This window comes from Oncorhynchus keta, chromosome 15 (genome assembly GCF_023373465.1).
Source record: "Oncorhynchus keta strain PuntledgeMale-10-30-2019 chromosome 15, Oket_V2, whole genome shotgun sequence".
NCBI classification, from domain to species: Eukaryota; Metazoa; Chordata; class Actinopteri; order Salmoniformes; family Salmonidae; genus Oncorhynchus; species Oncorhynchus keta.
In genome coordinates this window covers 35,025,579-35,042,652 of record NC_068435.1, presented here as the reverse complement: position 1 = coordinate 35,042,652, position 17,074 = coordinate 35,025,579, and the positions used below count along the sequence as shown (strand labels likewise).

Sequence of the window (17,074 nt, the reverse complement as noted above, 5' to 3'; positions counted from 1 at the left end):
CACAAGCACTTACAACAAACAATTCCACACAAAGACATGGGGGGAACAGAGGGTTAAATACACAACACTTAATGAGGGAAATGAGAACCAGGTGTGTAGGAAAACAAGACAAAACAAATGGAAAATTAAAAATGGATCGACGATGGCTAGAAGACCGGTGACGCCGACCGCCGTACGCCGCCAGAACAAGGAGAGGAACCGACTTCGGTGGAAGTTGTGACAATAACAATGAGCTAATGAGGCACGATTTCGCCTGGCATAGAATATGTGCTCACTTGTCAGGACACTGTTGTTCAGAGAATCTAGCCAACACACACAGCTAACACAATAACTTCAAATTAAAGCTGGAACAACTGCAAACTAGCTGCACTTCGTTTTGTTTGACCTTTTTTCAAATTACATTTCTTTATATATATCCATAAAAATGCCAGCTGATTCATGATTTCGACTGGCTGAGAAACGCTGCCTGTCTCTCTCGTCCCGACACCTGACACGTTCATTAATATGGAGATCGAATTTGAATATTGAAACAATGTTGAAAATGTCAGAGAGACAGACAGCATGGTTAATACAAATCTTTGCTGTTGAAAATGAAATGTTAGTCTAAAAGAAATGTGAGATAATGTCTAGATGCTTTTCATAGCCGTTGTGGAGATCAAGTTTATAAATTGCTTGGCTGAGCTGATGAGACAGTGGATTGCGCAGTCAGATTGAACAGAGTGAATAGGCATTTTAACCTCATAGATTTAGCCGGTGGTAACTTGTGGAATAGACACTGGTTGGAATGCGATTTTAACCAATCAGCATTCAGAATTAGACCCACCCGTTATAATAATAATCAATCCAATTTCATCATGAAAAGGGGAGACAGATCAGATCTTTTCCATGGAGTGTGTCGGTTTAAAATAGCATCATTAGGCTCCCCCTGACTCCCTCCTACACTGCTGTGCACCCTTGGTCTGCTTTCCAGTGCAAGACATTTCCTCTGATACACTGCCCATGAGACATTATGTTACCTGGCTGAGAGAGAGAGGTGTATTCTATCAAACAAATGTAACAATGCCTCTTTAATCTTTCATATCTAGGGAGTAGGGTATACACACCATACAATGATTTAATGTTGAAAAAGCAACTATAATTGATTACTTTGTTCAGTGTGATGGTAATGGCGCAATAGTGTGAGACAACTGTATTTCCTAGAAAATAATATATGTAGTGCTTCTAAAACAAAATGTATATAGAAAAATACGTAGCAGAATATTAAAAGTCTGGGTGTGAGACAAGGCTACAGTGCAATACAGTGAAATCCAGACAATTGAGAGCTGAAGAAAAAAGTATATGTCAAATAAAACTCAAAACTCAAAACAGAGACACAAAAGCTTGTAGTTGCAAAATCACAGATAAATGAATTTGCCTGGCTCAGAGAAGCTGTCAGTCTCATCAAGTTCTTTCTCACATGGCACATTGGAGATTTCAAAAAAAGACACAGAAACATTGTTGCACAGGTTGGAGAGGCAGGCAGCAAGGTTTAGACAAACAACAACTGTTGCAAACCAAATGCTATTGGGGAAATATTGTCTAGACGCTTTTTTCCAGGGGAGATGAAGTTTATGAATTGTGGTACATTTATGGTTTAGCATGTGGCACAAAACCCATTCAAGTCATGGGACCAATATTAGCATTTTTCGTGATACATGACCAAATCATCCGAAAGTATCTCAAAGTGATTGTGAAACCCAACAAAGTAACTTCTACATATTTTGAACATGATGCATGAAAAATGGTAATATCGGTCCCATGACTTGAACTGGATTTGTGGCACAAATGCTAAAACGTTAGCATGTGGAAATAGTGCCAAGGAAACTAAACCAAAGCATGGATTGCTGTCATACCTTGTCCATAGACTGCTTACAGCAGGTGTGTCAAACTCATTCCATGGAGGGCCTAGTGTCATACATTCCATGGAGGGCCTAGTGTCATACATTCCATGGAGGGCCTAGTGTCTGCAGGTTTTTGGTTTTTTGGTTGCTTACTAATTAGAGCACACACTAGCACAATGCACACACTCTGTCTACATATTTTTCACTCATCTTGGCAAACACAGAGACAGATTTCATTTTAGCGTGCCACCATCTTGCTCCATGGAGGAGTTTTTGGAAACATTGCATGCGCAGTTTGAGCTACTCTAGGTTGTGATGTTGCAGGCAAGGTCAGTGCTGCCACCTCTCATTGAGAATCTCAAGTTGAAGGCAGACCGGGATACTGCAGGCTGCCGGTAGCCACTAAATTATCCGTATATCTTCTCCTGTGTGCGATTCTAAAATAATCGGTTTAAGGACATACATCTGGTGAAATAGAATCAAGGATTGGTACCATTATTGATTTAGATTGCAGAACTCCAGTTAGCCTTGAACTGAAATCCTCAATGAGAGGGGGCAGTCATTCTCCCCTGCTCCAACATAATATGATGAAGACTGAAAGGGAAAGGGGACACCTAGTCAGTTGCACAACTGAATGCATTCAACCAAAATGTGTCTTCCGCATTTAACCAAACATATTTGAATCAGAGAGGTGCGGGGGGCTGCCTTAATCGATGTCATTGGCGCTGTTGTTGGGGGTTAACTGCCTTGCTTAAGGGCAGACTGATGTGACCAAAACAATAACAACACACACACACACACACACACACACACACACACACACACACACACACACACACACACACACACACACACACACACACACACACACACACACACACACACACACACACACACACACACACACACACACACACACACACACACACCTCTGGCTCTGCGGCTATTTACATCATTATTTACAGCACCTCTGACTGTTTTATGTCCACAAAATAGGTAAGAAAGGCCTCTAGACCAGACCCAAGGTATGACATTAGAGAGAGGGTGATAAGATTGCAGTATATTGTTGCTATGATTTTAGCATATACTTTAGCCTATACTTTTTATAGCCTATAAATACCCTGTTCAAAATACATTGGAAACACATTTATAACGCCTCTATAGTCTGACTTAACGGACAAGTTCACTGCTTTTGTTTAAAAAAAAATGTATATATATATTTTTTTACATAAATGGAATGTTATAGAAGTGTACTGTAAAGACACATTTTTTTGTGATACTCCCCATGCTCATTCTGCAGTTGCAGGGGCACCCAAAACACTCAACTACGTTGTTTTAGAAACGGCAATGCTCTCAGTATAGTGACGCAGGTCTTTAGATGTTGTACACATGAAATTGTCTCATTCCGGGGGGGGGGGTATGGCCAATATACCACGGCTAAGGGCTGTTCTTATGCACAAAGCAATGCCGAGTGCCTGGACACAGCCCTTAGCAGTGGTATATTAGCCATATACCACAGCCCCCCTGGGGTGTCTTATTGCTATTATAAACTGGTTACCAATGTAATTACAGCAGTGGAAATAAATGTTTTGTCATAACCGTGGTATACGATCTGACATAACACGGTTGTCAGCCATCAGCATTCAGGGCTCAAAATGTTACATTTCGCAACAACAACAACAAACAAATCTTCTTCTGTATTTTTCTTTCCTTAATTGTAAATAACATCATGAGACTGTGTAGCGTCATACAGAAAATGTTGAGAGAGACCCATTGGAACGTCAAACCTGGTGACCCGCTTACCTGAGAGAATACATGAGAATATACACCAATGGTCCTCCCTACGGATGACGTCGGAAATCCCTTCCATTTCTCTTGCTTTCCTTCGAGCGCCTCGTATTGTGGAGATACACAGTCTGGAGAGGAGGAGCTGTCAAACTTACAAGCAAAGGAAAAGTCCTCCAGTAGACGCCAGCTCACAGTTTCACTGTAAAGTTAGTTGAATTGTAGACCTAATTAGTATGGATTGACACAGTTTTCATTCGGAGAGGAAGAATGAAGACGAGTTTAAAAAATACCATGGCTACACAGTTTCAAATCTGGATCGTTTTCACCTCTTTAGTCTCCTTGGTCTCGTGTGCTTTACCGGAAAAGAAAGGTAAGACAACGAACTTTGATGTGCTTATGTTAGCATATCTTACGGAACATTTTTTGGTATCCGAATTGCTTTTCTTTAAATTATCAACGAACGTTTAGGTATTTCACTGCCGTGAGCTCCATACAAACTCTCAACGATGTAGAAACTCCAGACAGCCTGCGTGGGAAAGAATCCAGGAGAGAATAACTCTTCCTGGTTATTACTTGTCTGAGACTATGTAGGACACTTGTGAAAAATAGTTAACTCACAGTGCATTATTCTCGTATATATCGATGATATACTTTCATAGTAAGGTAGGTCCAGTTTGATGTGCCAAGTAACACAGGAATGGACCAATAGACCACTACAGCGCGAACTACAGTACGCCTTCCATGCGAAACGCAGCCGTAGCCAACGCACCAGAATATTCACTCCATTGATGATGCCCGGGAATGGAGGAGAGTTGTTTCGTAATGGCTTCCACGGTACCAGACTTTGAATTGCAACATACACTGAGTGTGCAACACATTAATAACACCTTCATAATATTGAGTTGCACTTCCTTTTCCCTCAGAACAGCCTCAATTCGTTGGGGGCATAGACACTCTAAAAGGTGTGGAAAGCTTTCCACAGGGATGCTGGCCCATGTCGACTAACTGCATTGCTTCCCACAGTTGTCAAGTTGGCTGGATGACCTTTGGTTGGTGGACCATTCATGATATGCACTGGAAACTGTTGAGCATGAAAAAAATCCGGCAGGGTTGCAGTTCTTGAGACACTCAAAGTGGTCTGCCTGGCACACCCCGCTACCATACCTTTAAAGGCACTTAAATCTTTCGTCTTTTTCATTCACCCTCTGAATGGCACCCATACACAATCCATGTCTCAATTGTCTCAAGGCTTAAAAATCCTTCTTTAACCTGTCACCTCCCCTTCATCGACACTGATTGAAGTGGATTTAACAAGTGACATCAATAAGGGATCACAGCTTTCACCTGGTCAGTCTATGGCTTGGAAAGAGCAGGCGTTCCTATTGTTTTGTAACCTCAGTGTACAAGTTGGAGAACATCATTTTGCACAGTATACATAATTTACGTACGTAAAGGACAAATCCAATTCCACTTTAAAATGTATGTACAAAAAAAAAGAAAAAAAGCAAAGTTCAACCATACAACTCATACACAAGACAAGGTCTGCCTTTAACAACAGAAAATTGGACAAGAAACAGTGCAGATCCAAAATTTGGCAACAGAATTACGGCACAAACAGCACAAACCATCATTCTGTTACCAGACGTATAATCAACAAATTATCTGTTTAATTGATGTATGAAGCAGGTTTGCTGTAGAGAAAACAGTGAAGGTCTTTCTCGTGGCCTTGTTCTAATGTATTGAATGTACAGGGTTATTGTTAACTAGACACAAGTGGAGCTGTTATGTCTGCTACTCTTAACTATTTCATCTGTCTGTGTTCTTCAACCATTGTAGATTGTATTTTAACCACAGTACAATTGTAATGATTCTAAAGTAGACAAATGAGTTTAGTTGCATGGCACATTGAAGGTGTTCTTTGGTTTGTGGGTCTTTCCCTACAACCCTCAAACTCAACTCTGGACCTCGAAGCCAGTTCCACTGCTTTAAAAAAAATGGTCCCCCTCTAATCAGGTTTAGACCTTGGACACTAGGTAGGTGCAATTAATTATCAGGTAAAAAATCATTTAGCTCTGGACCTCGTAGGGTAGGCACTCAAACCTAGACGACAAAAACAACAACATCAATAACGCAGACATGTTAATCACAGTGCTCGGATAAAAGAGTAAGATTCAATGTTCAAAAACATTATCATCCAAAAAGTGTGTCCTAATGTACAGAATTCAAGTCTATTATATTTGTACAACACTGTTTTGTTTACTCACATCAAGCCAGTTAGAACAGAAGAGAATGGTGGAATGACTCCATATATCCCAGGAGAGGTAGGTGGAAGAAGGTGGAAGCCTCTTTAAGCCTTCATAACCTTTAGATCCATTGTTCATCCATCATCATCAAGTCTTATTATCCTGTCCCCCAACACCACTGTAGCATATAACAATCACAGCTTTCCAACCCATGCTCTCTACAGAGTGCCTACAAACCGTGGTCCCTGACTAGAACCAACAACCCATGCTCCCTACAGAGTGCCTACAAACCGTGGTCCCTGACTAGAACCAACAACCCATGCTCCCTACAGAGTGCCTACAAACCGTGGTCCCTAACTAGAACCAACAACCCATGCTCCCTACAGAGTGCCTACAAACCGTGGTCCCTGACTCGAACCAACAACCCATGCTCCCTACAGAGTGCCTACAAACCGTGGTCCCTGACTAGAACCAACAACCCCATGCTCCCTCCAGAGTGCCTACAAACCGTCGTCCCTACTGAGTCCCTATAGAGTTAACAAGTGCAACAGGTTTTATCAGCCCGTTCTAGCAAGTTCTTCTCCCAGTCCCAGCCGGTGTTCACAGAATCATAACAAGTCAGGCGTGTTTGTGAGCCAAAAGACAGATTTCCTAAATATTTCAGAGCAGCTAAACAAACTGGAAGGCGCACATTGGCACCCTGTTGTAAAATAAGTGAAACGACCCTAAATAAGGCTTTTAGAGAGTCAGTAGTTGCCTGACTGGAGAATTAGTCTTTTTAAGGTTCAGTACACAGAACGTTAGTTTAGAAAGCTGGCGATGCATAGTATTTAGCAGAATTTCAAGCCCTGCAATAGAGTGATTCCTCCTAAAAACCAGACACACAAAGATTGACCATGATTTGGGGTATTTTCACAAAATGTAATCCATAGAATAGTCCTTTGTCCTTTGGCGGAAGGATTGTTGACATATGCTGCATTCGGAAAGTACCAAACATTGTGAGAAATTACCGTATGATATAGTCTGTTCATTTAACATCATTCTCCTCATTTTGGCTGATTTCAAAACAGCCATCTTAAATGTTACAGCTATGTCTCATAAAAGAAACTGAGAGGTTCGGATCGGAAAGGTATTTGGTATTTCGTTAGGATCCCCATTAGCATGTTGCGATAGGCAGCAGCTACTCTTCCTGGGGTCCACACGAAACATGAAACGTGTAATAATACTGAACATTAATAGATGAGCACAGCTCAAGGACAGAACTACATATATTTTACACGTCAGACACAACCTACATATTATCAGTACATCCACTTAGGGGAGAGGCATCGTGCCGTAAGGTATCGCTTAATCTGTTTTTTTAAACCAGGTTTGCTGTTCACTGTGTGTTGGAGGTTAACACTTTGAAGTGATATGAGTTACTCAGTAGAGAGAGAAGATGCCAAGAAAGTCGCATTATGTTAATGATGTTGTGGCTTGTCTTCCACATCAAGTCATAAAAAGAAATAAATGCAGCCTACTCAAAATGAAAAACTTCTGTGTCAGCATTTTCCTAGAATTTCTCTAGAGTTCTAGATAGACTATTATTTTTCTGTCCTGGGGCTAAATGTCAGTGTTGAACTTTTTCAGCAGTGGTGGCAAAGTTAGCATGGGATGTGGCCAATGTATGTATTTATATGTTTTCTTATCTTGGCCACAGAGACAAACTTTTGCTGTGAACATTGTACCATTTTAAAGATATTTTCCTGCAATTCTACAGATTTTGTCATGGGGCTGAGAGAAAATGTGCAGTTTGAAAGCTAATTTTATGCAATTCTACACATCTTGCCATAGCTTATGCTGTGTTCTTATGTACTCTAGGTGACTCAACAATATAACAAAACCAATGTGGGCCCCGTACCATGATATTTTTGCAATCTTAGAGATGATCTTATATAAAAATACTTTATATGACTCCATTATATTTTATATATACTTTATCTGGTTTTAAGTTAACAATGAACTTTTTACCATCCCCCCAAAAAAATTGTCACACAAAAATATGTGCCGGCCCGTAACTGCTAAATGGGTATAGGGGAAACACTGGGTGGGAGAAAACCACTAACACAACCCCACAGTACTGTTCTTCATGCATAAGTGACAATAAGAAGGACTGAAAGTCCTGCCCGAGTTTGCTCTGGGGATGTGAATGCATTTAGTAGATGTTGTTATCCTGTATGCATGGGGAAGACATCAAGGCAAGGCAGTGGGCTACTGGGCTCCCTCTGTCCTTGTTGAGCAGAATTGGAGATTTGATAATGCACTTAGCAGCGATTAACCATCTCCCACAGGAAGTAGGGCCTGTCAGCTCTGTCAGTCCTACTGTGACATCCAAGCGGCCTGGCTACCCGCTTAGTGGTTGTGGCGGGATTTAGGTATAACTCGTGTTGAGAGAGATCTTCTAGTTTTCCTCCCTGCAAGTTGCACCAGCTTGGTTCCAGATACGTTTGTACTGTCTTTCCAACTTTATTGCTGTCCTTGTCACGCCAAACAGGCTACTTTTGGCGTGGCCTTTCCCCTAATCAACATCCATGGCATCTAGCCAAGGTCTTTCCTAATACAATATTTGGTGAAAAATATCTTCTGGATGATCTGAGATATCTTCTGATGTTCCTTCCTGCACTTCATTGGTATTAATGATGATAAACTGTCATCTTCTGTGAGAGGACGTCAATAGAACCCATAGAATTATCATCATCCACCCGGAAGCAATCATTTCAGCAATTATACATTACCGGGCTCGGATGCATTTCAGTCAGTGTGTCTTCCAGTGGATCTATATTTGGAGAATTCCATACTGGTTAAGATGACTATTTTTGCAGTCATTAACAGTTTTTGATCGGTAGAAAGGACACATTGAAAGACATAGGCATTTTCAGATGGTTGACATTTTCTTATTGCAGGCAGTCCTAAACACTCCTATATTGTCAATGTGTCATTTCATCGCCCCTCCCCACCCCAAGCTGTCAGAGAGAGAAGAGATACGGAGGGTAGTAGAGTTCCCCTCAGCAATATTCTGCTATTCCCAGTTAATAGGTGACTGGAGCTCTTGTATGGCTGTCGGTCTCGGCTGTGAGTGAGTGCAAGTGAGATGTGTAAGTATACATCCAGTTGAAGTGCAACAAACTAAACTGCTATCTTTCAATTAATCTGTGTGAGTGGTATAGTCAGACTGTAATGTATCTCCCCTGTTCTTGTATAAGAAAATATGACATAAAGGCACAGCAGGCGCTGCAGGTGAAAGATTATGTTCCGGTCTGACCTGAGGAAGACCTAAGTGTCGACATATTGTCAATAAAGCATAGACTGCGTGGTGCTTACTACTAGCCTATTTATTTTTTTGCCACTTAACTCCTATACTAATCTTCCACACCGTCTATGATCTTATCTCAGTGCCACTGCACCGTACCAGAATCCTTAGAATCCAGCCATCATCCATTGTTTTCCATCATTTCACAAAACGCATTCCTTTTCTTTTAATATCATCGTCGTGAGTGAAATATAGATTACAACACTTTAGTAACCACAGAAACAGCCTGGTTGTTCATTAGAATCAAAGAGGTGCTTGCCTGGCCATTGTAGCCGCTCTGACAGACCTGGGTTCAAACAGTATTGGTTGTCTTTCAAATATTTTGAGTGTTTGATCCATTTGAGTGTTTGATCAGTGCCAGATTTAAAGGGTTTGCACTTTTGGGACAATCCCGTTGTTTCCATTGTGCCGGGCGAGCTCGGTCAAGTGCAGCTAAAGTGCTTGAAAGAAAACAAATACTATTTGAACCCAGGTGTGCTCTCTGATGACCTTCCCAGATTTCTCATCTGCTCAAGCCATTGTTGTGTATATGGCTTCTGGAGCATGGCCATGAGAGCTAACTGCTGCCTGGAGGGAAACCAACTCTCCCTCTCTGCTTCTCTCTTTGATAATCTGCTCTACCTCAGAGTGGCAGAGAGAGATTTCATTTGTTGAGACGAGTACAGTTTCACAGAGGGACAATGGTTGCTTTGTAGATTGCAGGTATCCAGGAAGGAACACTGATACCTCTGCTGAGGACTCTGATCTATGGCCGACATGAGCAGGGGCACCCAGCTGTGGTTCAAGGCCATATCTGGTCTTGAAGTGCTGTTAGAAATATCACTATATGTGTCTTCGTAAGCTGAAGCTATAGGACCCCATTGTTGTGGCCTGATTTCCATTCTGTCATTAGGACACCATTATTTCCAGCTTGTTATCATTCATATGGCTTCTGGCCATTTTTGCTTTCATGGAAATGAATCAATAGGTGTCATGATAAGCAGGTCCAGAGCTGTTAGGCATACCAGATGGTAGGGGTGTGAACTAACGTTTAAATTAAATTCGGACTTAAAGGTCATGAACAGTCAATCATGTTTTTCATTAAATTGGTTGATATTGAGATGAAACCAGATCAAAGTATGATGAAAAATGACTGTTGCTTCTACGTTGATGAAGTTTGATCATAAAGTTGCTGGTTCCCTCTGTAACTGACAATTAACCTGTCAGGGAGCTGGAGGGAGATACACCCTCCTCCATGTCAAACACTTGGATTCAGGAGGCGGGATTATTAAGGGGATAGGGTGACATCACCCTAACTCTCATTTTAATACACCAATGGTAACACAATATTCTCTTATCTAATTTAAAAAAATACTGCCAACATCGGAGAAGGCATGTTTGCAGAGGGGTATTGTATATATACTGTAGCTCGATGGCTACTCTACTGGTGCCTAAATTTGACTGTAGGGTGTCATCAAATTCAATAAAAAATGTACACTATTCATCTCTGGCAAAGATACTTATGTCTCCCCTTTCATCTGTGTCTGGTGTTACTAGTTACTGGCTAGCTAGTTCTTCAGCCGGCATGGAACAAAAGGGGGGGTTGTTCAAAACTCTGACACAGTTGTCATGTCAACACATCCGTCAGTGCTCCTGTGAACCGCATCACAAGAGACATGCCGAACGGGAGACGCACAGTACCAGTCAACAGTTTGGACACACCTACTCATTCAAAGGTTTTTCTTTATTTATACTAGTTTCTACATTGTAGAATAATAGTGAAGACATCAAAACTATGAAAAAGCACATGGAATCATGTAGTAACCAAAAATGTGTTGAACAAATCAAAATATATTTTATATTGTTCAAAGTAGCCAACCGTTGCCTTGATGACAGCTTAGTACATTCTTGACATTCTCTCAACCGGCTTAATGAGGTAGTCATGCATTTCAGTTAATGGGTGTGCCTTGTTAAAAGTTAATTTGTGGAATTTCTTTCCTTCTTAATGCATTTTAGCCAATCAGTTGTGTTGTGACAAGGTATGGGTGGTGTACAGAAGATAGCCCATTTGGTAAAAGTCCAAGTCCATATTATGACAAGAACAGCTCAAATAAGCAAACAAAAATGACAGTCCATCATTACTTTAAGACATGAAGGTCATCAATCCGGAACATTTCAAGAACTTTCTTCAAGTGCAGTCGCAAAAACCACCAAGCGCTATGACGAAACTGTCTCTCATGATGACCGCCACAGGAAAGGAAGACCCAGAGGACAAGTTCATTAGAGTTAACTGTACCTCAGATTGCAGCCCAAATAAATGCCTCACAGAGTCCAAGTAACAGACACATCTCAACATCAAGTGTTCAGAGGAGACTGCGTGAATCAGGCCTTCATGGTCGAACGGGTGATCTCGGGAGGGGCCAACCTGAATTTGTCGAATAGAAACTCGTTTTAGTTCTTTTTTACAATTGTTTGGACTAATGATTCCACTCCTGCTCTTTCTCTTCGCTAATGATGTGAGTGTGTTCAGTCTTTGGTCTGTTGCATGTAGAATATCTTAGCCTATTCATTGATCATAGGCTCTGCTTTACTGAAGTTGCGAGACATTGCAATCAAGAAATTGCAAGATACATCGTTCCATTGGGACATACAGTTTTTGATTGCCAATAGATAGGCCTAGTGCGAGGGTTTGTGTTCTTGGATGTACGGCAACTAATAAATCTCCATTCCAAAAATACTGAATCTTAACCTAGTGGAATCGAATCTTGACATTCAGAAATGGGAGTCGACACCAGGAGTTGACATACAAGGAGTCGAAGAATTAACAGTTTGAAAAATGGCAGAGAAAGGCAAGCGACAACAATTAAATCCTGTATGGCAATACTTTGAGAAGTTCAATGAGAAGGAAATGCAGACTTTGCCAGGTGGAATTGAGGTTGGCCTAAAGTAATGGAAGTACAGGTCCAATGCTTAACCATCTGAAAGGGACGCACCGTGAGACCCAAACCATTGCTGGAAGCAGAACAGCTGCATTGTGAATTCACATGGAATTTAATGTATTTTTCTTATAGTTCAACGGGAAACCGATAAAACAATGGCAGTTTAAACGTCAAGAAATGTTTTCCATCCCCTACCAGATGGTCAGCAGTGATTTCAGTGATATATTATTCAGTTCTTATAAGGAAATCAGTCAAGAAATAAATTCTATGGATTTCACATGACTGGGAATACAGATATGCATCTGTTGGTCACAGATACCTTTTAAAAAATAAGTAGGGACGTGGATCAGAAAACCAGTCAGCATCTGCTGGGACCACAATTTGCCTCATGCAGCGTAACACATCTCCTTCTCATAGAGTTGATCAGGCTGTTGATTGTGGCCTGTGAAAAGTTGCCCCACTCTACTTCAATGGCTGTGCGAAGTTGGTGGATAGGAACTGGAACACGCAGTCATACACGTCGATCCACGTCGATCCAGAGCATCCCAAACATGCTCAATAGGTGACATGTCTGGTGAGTATGCAGGCACATGGAAGAACTGGGACATTTTCAGCTTCCATGAATTGTGTACAGATCCATGTGAAACGCAGCCGTGCATTATCATGCTGAAACAGTGATGATTGAGGATGAATGGCACGACAATGTGTTTTAGGATCTCGTCATGGTATCTCTGTGAATTGAAATGGCCATTGATAAAATGTAATTAAGTTCATTGTCCGTAGCTTATGCCTGCCCATACCATAACCCCACCACCATGGGGCACTCTGTTCCCAACATTGATATCAGCAAACCGCTGATACGACGCCATACACACTGTCTGCCACCTGCCCAGTACAGTTGACACTGGAATTCATCCGTGAAGAGCACACTTCTCCAGCGTACCAGTGGCCATCGAAGGTGAGCATTTGCCCACTGAAGTCGGTTACGACGCCGAACTGCAGTCAAGTCAAGACCCTGGTGAGGACAACAAGCACGCAGATGGGCTTCCCTGAGATGGTTACTGAGTTTGTGCAGAAATTCTTTGGTTGTGCAAACCCACAGTAATCATCAGCTGTCCGGGTGGCTGTTCTCAGATGATCCCGCAGGTGAAGAAACCAGATGTGGGCTGGCTTAGTTACACATGGTCTGCGGTTGTGAGGCCGGTTGGGCGTACTGCCAAATTCTCTAAAATGACATTGGAGGCAGCTTATGCTTTATTACAGACAGAAATACTTCTCAGCGCCAAAACTTGAGACATATGTGACATTGTGCTGTGTGACAAAACTGCACATTGTAGAGTGGCCTTTTATTGTCCCCAACACAAGGTGCACCTGTGTAATGATCATGTTGTTTAATCAGATTCTTGATATGCCACACCTGTTAGGTAGACGGATAATCTTGGCAAAGGAGAAATGCTCACCAAAAGGGATATAAAGACATTTGAGAGAAATAAGCTTTTTGTGGATAAGGAACATTTCTGGCGTCTTTTATTTCAGCTCATAAAACATGGGACCAACACTTTACATGTTGGTTTATATTTTTGTTCAGTGTAGATATGCTTTGGAGAAGGGGCTTTGTCTACATGTACTTACTAGAGTTGGGCGATATGGACAAAAATACATATCGTGATAAATTGTCTGAATTGATGCGATAACAATAAATGGAACAATAAGTTTATAACATTAATGTGCATCAAATTAATTGTTTTATTATCCTTTAAACTACTACTACTAGTTTTATGGTTGTAGCCATTAATTGTCTCATTAATCATCTTCCATATTACAAAACATATTTCATTTTAATCTTCACATCTCTCTAGTATAGGCTACTTATCGCATTGAAGGATATCAGCAAAATGCCTTTCTTTCTTTCTTCTTTCAAAATGCCTGGGATAAGTGATCGGTATGGTCGGTGTCGATCATTTTTGGTTTATTGTCCCAGCACGAGTAGTTATTAATTGAGGTGATTTCAGTCCTTTGTATGTACATGGTAACAGAGTAATGGAGTGCTTTTATAGCCTTTCCATGATCCAGTGGGTCATCTGTGGCTGTGTGAGAGGCTCCAGTGGAAAGAGACGCAGAAATTTAGGCTGGAAAAACGAGCTAAAGGCCCTGCTGCTATCTTACCATCTCAACAGGTGCAGGCAGTATCGTGTACCAGGAAAACAGCGCATTGCTCACTTGAGTTCTGCGACCCCTTATACTGATTGCGATGAAGTCATATTTTACTAATAAAAAAAGTTGATCAGATAACATAGACTGTGAATTAAATGCTTTGACTGAGTATTATTCTTCCCCATAAGCAAAATCACTGTCAATATCCTTTATTTTATTGAGGCATGTTATCACAGTATGATTGTGTGCAATATGTTTTTTCTCTCCAAATATTTCGATTAGTAAGGTTAAAGCGCACAGATAACCTAAATATTTTGTATGTTTTTGCATAATCTATAAACTCTGCATATGCTGTAACAGTAGGCCTGTTTAAGTATATAGCAGCACACAGCTTTTCAAATATTGAACTGCAATAATGGCACAAACATTGGCAGTTGTTCTTCTATGTTGTAAAAGATAAAAGACCTAAGGTCTAAGGCCTAGGTTTTATGTAATACCATATAGATGTCAGCTAATCGAAAACTTAAAGAACTCACTTCCAGTTCCTTGCCTGTTATTTGGCTGTTTGGTTGGCTAGTAGACAAATGAATGTGTTTTCCACTGTGGCCTAGGTCTATCCTGTGGGTCCTTCTCTCTCTCTCTCTCTCTCTCTCTCTCTCTCTCTCTCTCTCTCTCTCACTCTCACTCTCACTCTCACTCTCACTCTCACTCTCTCTCACACACTTTCACTCTTTCACACCCTCTCTCTCTCACATGCTCTCTCCTCTTGACTCCTCTCAACTAAACCCGGCTCTTCAACAGATGAAACAGTGACTGGAATCTTTCTTCTCTATCAACCAAAAAAGGATGATTTTAACACCTGAAAACCAAAGATATACAAACAACCTTCAGAAAAACAGGGTCAGATTCTTGACATTTGGTTTGGAATATTGCCACATTTCCGTGCTATCCCTCAGTTGCCTATCATAGTCTTTTCTTTAATCTTCATACACTCCCTAACACATTGCATCATATTTAGATACCAGAGCCTGGAATTTCTCATTTTCTCATCATTCAAGGTGTGGTAACTTCAGTAACAAGCCTACCCTTGGGTCTTTAAGCAGAACATTTCTGTGGAATATGCCTTCACAAAAATGATTCCCCCATTAGGAAGAGAACAATAGCTCCACAAACAAAACAAGTTGCCTTTGCTTCCCCAAACCGTCCTTGGGGCTGGATCAAGGGAGGTGGCTGTCTGATTTCAATAATGGGTGCGCTTTCCTAATACCAATACCTACATTTTAGCCTCTTCCTGTGTGGTCCTCCCATCGGTCTAATAAACAACATGGTTATATTCAAGCTCTATATGAGTCATGTGTTTGTTTCAGACCCCTTGACTTTTTCCACATTTCGTTATGTTACGCCTTATTCTAAAATTGATTCAATAAAATATGGTCCTCATCAATCTACACACAATACACCATAATTACAAAGCTAAAACAGTTTTTCAAACATTTTTGCAAATGTATTAGAAATAACATACGGAAATAGTTTTTACATAAGTATTCAGACCCTTTGCTATGTGACTGGAAATTGAGCTCAGGTGCATCCTGTTTCCACTGATCATCCTTGAGATATTTCTACAACTTGATTGGAGTCCATCTGTTTTAAATTCAATTGATTGGGCGTGATTTGGGGAGGCATACACCTGTCTATATAAGATCCCACAGTTGACAGTGCATGTCAGAGCAAAAACCAAGCCATGACGTTGAAGAAAATGTCCGTAGAGCTCTGAAACAGGATTGTGTCAAGGCACATATCTGGGGAAGGGTACCAAGGTCCCCAAGAACACAATGGCCTCCCTCATTCTTAAATGGAAGACATTTGGAGCCACCAACACTCTTCCAAGAGCTTGCCTCCTGGCCAAACTGAGCTATAGGGGGAGAAGGGCCTTGGTCAGGGAGGTAAGAACCCGATGGTCACTCTGACAGAGCTCCAGAGTTCCTCTGTGAAGATGGGATATCCTTCCAGAAGGACAAACATCTCGGCAGCACTTCACCAATCAGGCTTTTATGGTAGAGTGGCCAGACGGGAGCTTGGAGTTTGCCAAAAAGCACCTAAAGGACTCAGACCATGAGAAAGAAGATTCTCTGGTCTGATGAAACCAAGATTGAACTCTTTTGCATGAATGCAGGAAACCCGCCACCATCCCTAAAGTGAAGCATGGTGCTGGCAGCATCATGCTGTGGGGATGTTTTTCAGCTTCAGGGACTGGGAGACTAGTCAGAATCGATGGAAAGATGAACTGAGAAAAGTACAGAGAGATCCTTGATGAAAACTGCTCCAGAGCGCCCAGGACCTCAGACTGGGACGAAGGTTCACCTTCCAACAGGACAACGACCCTAAGCACACAGCCAAGATGACGCAGGAGTGGCTTCGGAACAAGTTGCTGAATGTCCTGGAATGGCCCAACAAGAGCCCAGACTTGAACCCGATCGAACTTCTCTGGCGAGACCTGAAAATAGCTGTGCAGCGACGCTCCCCATCCAACCTGATAAAGCTTGAGAGGATCTGCAGAGAAGAATGGGAGAAACTCCCCAAATACAGGTGTGCCATGCTTGTACCTAAGGCTGTAACTTGAGGCTGTAATCGCTGCCAAAGGTGCTTCAACAAAGTACTGAGTAAAGGGTCTGAATACTTATGTAAATGTAATATTTCATTAATATATATTAATGGGGTGCCAGGGAGCCTAGTGGTTAGAGC

At 41.5% G+C, this 17,074-nt stretch overlaps 1 protein-coding gene across 1 annotated transcript in view; it reads left to right on the top strand.

The window, feature by feature from the left end:
- Window positions 1-3,791: 3,791 nt before the first annotated feature.
- LOC118394834 (epidermal growth factor receptor-like) overlaps window positions 3,792-17,074 on the top strand; it is a 56,107-nt gene continuing 42,824 nt past the window's right edge. Inside the window, exon 1 of the mRNA XM_035788418.2 lies at window positions 3,792-4,038. Within this exon, the coding sequence (XP_035644311.1) occupies window positions 3,936-4,038 (103 nt within the window). The 5' untranslated portion in view covers window positions 3,792-3,935. The remainder of the gene's footprint in view (window positions 4,039-17,074) is intronic.